At 36.8% G+C, this 7,433-nt stretch overlaps 1 protein-coding gene across 4 annotated transcripts in view; it reads right to left on the minus strand.

Annotated features, from left to right (window-relative positions):
* The window catches only part of CCDC25 (coiled-coil domain containing 25), a 71,002-nt gene that overhangs the window by 62,470 nt on the left and 1,099 nt on the right, over positions 1-7,433 (minus strand). For all 4 annotated transcript variants that reach the window (XM_070611346.1, XM_070611347.1, XM_008519305.2 and 1 more), the window contains exon 2: positions 3,518-3,565. In XM_070611346.1, coding sequence (XP_070467447.1) covers positions 3,518-3,565 — 48 coding nt within the window. The remainder of the gene's footprint in view (positions 1-3,517; positions 3,566-7,433) is intronic.

The following is a 7,433-nucleotide window of genomic DNA, read 5'->3' on the forward strand; positions in this document are numbered from 1 at the left end:
TATTGGAAAGGATGGCGTGGGGAACTGATGGTTTTTATTATAAGCATTCTGTTACTATTTGAATTTTTACACTATGTATTGACTAGATAAAAATAAAATTTTAAAAAGCTCTTTGGAAACGACTACTTAATTCTACCATATGAGTAAATTTTTCTATTGTTGACAATTGGGCTGTTTCTAATATAAATGCTTCAATAAATACTTTTTAAATAAATATGTCCATATTCCTGATTATTTCCTTCAGGTGTGTATTTAAAAGGTGAAGTATTAGTTCACAATGTATGCACATTTTTAAGGCTAACAATATATATCACTACAGAAAGGTTATATCAATATATATTTCTAATAGCCACATGAATAATTAACAACTAATTGTGTTTAATACAGAAGCATTATATAAAGTATTAGACAAAAAGTTAAAAATTATAACAAACAAAATGATGCATATCAACTGAAAATGTACTCAAGAAAGTATAATCTATCTAACTTGAATGGGGTATTTATTTCCAGAAAAGCAAAAGGATGATAAACTTGAATGAAGGTACTCCTAGCAACTGCAGAACCATGAGTTTTCTGAAGGGCTTTCTACTAGCTTAAGTGTGAAGCTGAGCAAATAGCTAAACTGGTAACAAGAAAAAGTAAAGGGAAGCATAAAAACCTCTTTCCCTCAGTCAGGCAATGTCTGGCTCCCTAGTGACAGCTGCTGGCTAATAAAAAGAACACACCTGAAAGCTTTCTGGTGAAAGTAAATCATTCAATTTAAAATTCATTTATGTCCCATCCAGTCCTTAGTCTGCAGTCATCAAGGCTATCAGAACTAAGTGTGATGTGCTAGGAGCGCTAGAGAACAGGGTCCTTTAAAAACGCAATACCTTTCTGACACAGCAGACTAAGACAGCTGCCGCCTCCAAGGACTCCAAGGGCTCCTGGGGAGACTCCAACAGCTCTACAGAAAAAGTGTTCTATGCATAGATTTTTTTCTACATACATTTTAATGACAACAAAACACCTCTCCAGCGGGCTCTAGACAGAATCTAAATTTGTATCTGTAGACATAAATTCTATATCTAGATTTAGATCTGTTGCTATAAATTGCTGCAATGGACATTTACAGGATTCCTCAACCTAGCCCATCCTAACCCAGTCCTCCATAAAGCCTCCTCAGCTCTCCCTAACTACATTTACTCTCTGCCCCCTCTACTGCTACAGCATTTGATACTAATTCATTTCACCCATACTTTTTTTCATAGATTCCATTTTTTAGAGCAGTTTTAGGTTCACAGCAAAATTTACCCATACTTGTTTTTGTGTGGGCATCCGCCTGAACACTGGGAAGGCACAGACTAAATCTTCCTCTCTGGACTCAGAGGCTGGCATATGGCCCCACACAGAGAAGCCCCAGAAAACAGTAAACTAAAATTGAAGGGAAAAAAAGACATGGTGGGAATGTCACTGGCACAGCTGCCTTAGGTCAGCATGACTGCTAATCCATCACTGTGAACCAGAATCAAGGCAGCCCTTCATTGTCAGACACACAAAGCCCCTTCCCCAGAGCTGCAGGGTGCAAAACCTGCACAACCACAGGTAGCTGTTCTGCTTTGGGTGCTTCTCAGCAACCTAAGACTTGGGTTTGCACCTTTGATGTGGTAGGAAAAAAAGCAGATTTGGTCAGGTTTGGATCCACAGCTACCGTAGATAACCATGACTCTTGTAACTGTGCCTTATTGTTCAATGTAATATAGGGAGAGAGCATCCCCTCTCAGCTACATTCATCAGGAGGATGCTACGAGAAAAATACAAATTACCCATGACAACTTATGGGTTATTAGGAGAAATATAAAACTCAAATTAATACATTGCAGACTGCTTCTCCATTAAGTCAAACCCAGAATCACTGTCATAAATTCATTATAAGAAAAAACTGTTCAAAGAGAGTTATTTTATTCTGTTGTTTTTGTTTTTCTCTCTTAGCTAGGATGTGATAGTCTTGCTTATACTGATTCTGCTTTATGGCAACCAAAGTTCTAAACTGTTTATATGGATCTGATTTATAACTATGCATATTTATATAACCATTATATATATATCACTATGTATAGTTATATATAACTTATCACTGCTCTTTGATATCTTTTAATTTCTGGCCTTATTTATTTCATTAAAGTCAAATGTCTCAAACTGAAGAATGTTATACTTGCCTTTTTTAAAGGCATATAAAGGATCAAGTTTAAAGTGTTGTCAGTTTCAAACCACACTTAGAACACTCATGATTTTAGAAAAGAAAAAGAAAGCAATACTTGGGGGTGAAAGAAAGGTAACTGTAGTAAACTGACAGCTCTCAGACTACAACTGAGGCAGTCATCCAGCCTGGAGGGCACCCAGGGGAGAGAGGTGGCAGCTCAGGAGAGCTAAAGAGGCTCTAGTGATGGTGCCTACTAGTTACGGAAGCCCATTCTGGCCAGGCCCTTCACCCAGGCTCTTTCATTTAACCCTCACAACCCTGCAGGGTAGACACGGTCCCACGATCCTCTTCTTACATCTAAGAAATCCGAGGTTCAAAGAGCTTAAGTAACTATAGCTAGTTTATTAAAGAGCTGGGATTTTAATCCAGATTGGCTTGACTTCATACCCGTCTTTTACAAAACATTACACTCCCTCCCTGAGAAGAGCAGCTGTGTGTCCCAAGCTTGAAGAAGAGTCATTCTGTCATTTCCTCTGAGCTTCTTGTAGTTCTCTTCTCCCTACCCACACCCCGAGGGCCAGTGCTGTCAACTCACTGCTCTCTTGATCAAGACAGAGAAACTAAACTTCACTTTCGTCTCCCTCCTCACTCATACAGTCAAAAAAGCTATGCCCTACAGCAGTGTTTTTCTTCTAAACTTTAGTTTAAATTCATTAGTGGGTCAAAAAAATTAATTTAGCAGGTTGAGACTAGCTTTTTGAAAATGAAATAGAAAACAGAGGGCATAGCAAATAGTATGGATATTTTTGGTAAATTTTTGTTTTAGTCATGTGAATGCGTACATTATTATATGAATGAGTGCAGTGGGAACAATATATTTCATTCTGAGAGTGGTCAACAATCTTCAGAAAAACTGTTAACATTTCATGACTCAAAAAAGAGCCATCTTCAGCCTCAAAATAACAATAGATATGTTTCTGCTAATCTTAAATGCAGTAAAAATGTACAGAAAGTGATCTTTTCAAAGTCCAAGTCACAGATTATTTTTATTTGATCTAAATTAGCACAGGCTAACCTCTGATTCATATCACCCTAGATCAAATGATACCACAAAACTCTTTCTAAGTAAGTTTCTAATCAGTAATAGGTGGTCCCATTAGCTCAAATATTATTTGGTATAACTAAATTCTAGGAAAGTTAATCCTTTGGAGTTTCTTATAATGGGTTAGTTAGTAATAGTTGAAAATTCATATCCAACAAACCATGGGTGGAAAGGTCAATTAACACTTACTTACCTGCTGGCAATTTCAAAATCAAATGCTTTTGAGAACTTACTTTCATATTTATCCTTGCCCATGTAAATAGTGTAAGCAGATGAGTTAACTAGACAAAACAAAAATAAGAGACAGTTAGGTAACTTCATCACCAACCCAACTGTTTAATGGGAAAAACAAGTGACAGATGCTTGGGCTCAGGGGGTGGCAAAACAAGGCCTGGAAGCCAAAGCTGGCCCCTCACCTGTTTTTGGACAGCCCTGGAGCTAAGAATGATTTTTACATTTTTAAAGGGTTGGAAAAGAGCAAAACAAAGAGGAATAAGCTACAGAGACCATATGTGGCTCACAAAGTCTAAAATATTTACTGTCTGGCCCAAACAGAAAAAGCTTACTGACCCTTATAAATGGCTACTTTCCTACTTTCTCAGGGATATAGTTCGATGCAATTCCAATTCAGTTCTATACTTCTGCCTTCTTCTAAGGAGTTAACCAACCAACCAACCTTCCCCTCCACCATCTAAACATAGGTTCCTATACTTAGCCAAGCTTTGTTTTTCATAATTTTATTTAGCCAATACTAGTTATATTCCAGGTGCGCTGCACATTTTAACGGGCTCTCTATCCCAATTGGGGGAAACATGGCTCTAAAACTTCTCAATCAGTGAATCTGAATCCGATTACACCCTAGAATCACCTATGCGCCAGCTCGCCTCAGACTAACCAAATTCAAATCTCCAAGGGGTAGGCATTGGTGTTTTTAAAATCTCTCCAAGTGATTCCCATGTGAAGTCAGTGTTAGGAATCACTATCCTAAATCAAAAGAAATATTCTGGGTATGGCTTACCTTAGGAATGACATTTGCTTTACTGAGGTTGTGTGTTTTAATGTGGGCATCCTCCATTTGGAGTCAAAGAAAAAGTTAAGTTTCTTACTGAAATTATAACTGGGTACTGGGTTTCCAAGCCAGCCTACCAAAACTTGTTTGACTCCATTTGGATCTAAACTCCTGAATTAACAGTCTACAAACCTGATAGTTAGGTGCGAGGTTGGGCTGGGCAGTCTGTAGGCTGTCACTCCAGAGCACAGAACCACCACATGTGAGTGGCGCTCTGAAGGCCAGCGAGCAGCACTCGTTCATACAGAAATTCTTAAATTCAGGACTGCTTATACTTTCAGTAATGAGAACATCCTTAAATTATCAACCATAGTTGCCTCCCTCGGGGAGGGAAAACTCCCAATTCCTTTAGTTAGCAGTTACAATGACTATAGTCCATAATTAGTGGAAGTGGTTGACAGAAATAACTTGAAAGGAATGTTTGTATTGACTAGTTGACAGAAATACCTGTCTATAATTGAGCACTATATTAGCATGATAAGGCCTTAGCATAGCATGTAACAATTGCCAGAAGTACTGAAATGAAAAAGTGTTTCAGATTCCCCCTGCACAACCTGGCAATATCATATGTGTACACCCTTTTGATCCTATAACGTCACCACTAGGAGTATATCCTACTAATTTAATACTCCATCAAGCAATGATGTTCTTTTTACAATCTAACCACTCATTAATTAAGACTGGTTAAATACATCATAGAACATCCAAAACAAAATACCATGTACCCATTCAAAGGGTAGGTGAAGAAATTAAATAGCACAACAGTATTGCATGCTGTATATTATACACAGTAAGATTCAATTTGTAAAAAATGAATATGTAATCGTGTATACATATACAAATGTTGACACATATATTTTTAATATACGCATTTTCTTCATGTGCATGGGAGGATATACGTATAACTGTTAACAATATTTACTTTGGGTAGTCTGATTACAAAATGTAGAGATGGCTTTTGTAATCAGAACAAAAGTAATCTGAAAATGATTAAAATAAACTTGTCTCTGTGCAGGCCAACGTATCTAAATTACAGACAGGAGAATGACAGAGGAGTGTTTGGATGGTTTACCTATAAATGAAGTGGTTAAGAACACAACTGCTAGAAACAAACTGAGGGACATTCTACAAAATAATTCTTCAATTAACAGTGTCATTAAAGTGCTCCAGATTAGAGGCTAAGAGTAAGGACAGCTAAATGCAACAATGATTTGCAATTCTCCTTTGCTATAGACAGACTATAAATACATTATGAGGGCACTGATGAAATCAGAATAAAACCTGCTGATTAGATAAGAGCATTGTTGCAATGTTAATTTCCTAATTTTGATAATGAAGAATGTCTTTCAATAAGAGAATATCCTTGATTTTAGGGAAAAAAATACTAAAGTATTTAGGGGTAAAGTGCAACTTACTAACAAATGGTTCAGAAAAAAACATCCGTGTGTGTGTGTGTGTGTGTGTGTGTGTGTGTGTGTCTGTGTGTGTCTGTGTGTGGAGAGAGAAGGAGAAAGAAAGAAAAAGGGGGAAAAGGTAAGGCAAATGTAGCAAAATGATAGAATTGGTGAATCTGAGAGAAGGATATAAAGGAAATCTTTTACTAATTCTTGTACCTTTTCTGAAAGACTGAAATTATGTCAAAATAAAAAATTAAAAATAAAAAGGAGCATGATTGCTGAGCAAGAAGCCTGAATTAACCTCCTGTCCATGTTAAAGAAATAAAGGAAAATAAAACTGAATTATTCTAGTACTTTTGTTTTTCTCACCCAAATAATATGGTAGATTAGTATGGGAAGTAGACATCTTGAAGATAGCTTGATTCAGGTGTAGCAGCAACCCAATTTTAGAGGCACTGTGATAATTTCATATTTACAAAACAACCTATCTTGAGATAGATGCTACTAAAAGGTACTAAAAGTACAAGTGGACTTATGAGACAAGTGTAGGTATTTTGTGAGTCCACAAATCAGATTGTTTTAAATTTGACACTGGAAATATAGTAAGGCTAATATTTCATTATTCCATTATGAGACAGCATGAAGAAAACGAAAACTGAACAGATTTTAGTCAGAGATACCAATCTTAAAACAAAAGGAAAGACAAACCTTCTATAGGGATTTTCTTCCCATTTCTTAAAAAAAAGTTTTTATGTAGTAAATCATCAGCTGGTTGAAAAACTTGGCTATCTATATGAAGTCATTTCCTGAAGACTTCATGTTCAAACTGCTTTTTGTGTTGCGATATATAAAGGTTAATATTATTTCACTGGAAAAGTTATAATTTTTCCATTAACTTTGCAATTTTAAAAGACTTGCTGCACAAGTGCAGTTTTACTAGACTTAGGGGCCAAGTATTTTTCCAACAGGAAGCAGTTCTGATGTTATAATGGAAGCCAACAAGAAAAATAGGACCCACAAATCTGCTGATGCCTTCTGTGTCTGTTAAGGGCACCTGTGCATGCATGAATAGCGGTCAAAGAATTTAGAACAGCTTTAAGTAGGATAAAGCAGCTAGCAAAAAATACATTTAGTACTTGTATACTCTGCCTGTATTTTTTATTTTATTGTTGGGCTTGTATGGATATCTATGTTGTTGGAGACTCTCACGAGTGGAGAAGCTACAAAGAAATGCTCCAGTTGCGACAGAGGGAGCAGAACAATGACGAAGATGCTCTTAGGGGCCTATAACGATTTCTCAGGCTAGTTCGAATTTTGTTTCTAGTAATTTTAATAATATGGATAAGACAAACGAAATCTACAGAAGCAGAGAATTAGCTTATGGCACTCTGTGGAAGTCTAAACCACTGAGAAAAATAATGAGACGTGACGGTGTGGTGGAGTAGGAAGAGAGCATTCTATGAGTTACAACTTCCCTGGGCCTCAATTTTCTCACTTCTAAAGGGAAAGTACCACCCTACTCAAACTCACACAAACAACACGGAGCTGGTTTCACTTAAATCTCACCTTTAACAAGAAAGCAGAGAGAGCACCAATAGAATAGTGTGTGCCATAAGTAAGTTAAACAAAATCATTCATTTATTCAACAAACACTTATTAAGTAACTATTATGAGCCAGGCACT

This window comes from Equus przewalskii, chromosome 2 (assembly GCF_037783145.1).
Source record: "Equus przewalskii isolate Varuska chromosome 2, EquPr2, whole genome shotgun sequence".
Lineage (NCBI taxonomy): Eukaryota > Metazoa > Chordata > Mammalia > Perissodactyla > Equidae > Equus > Equus przewalskii.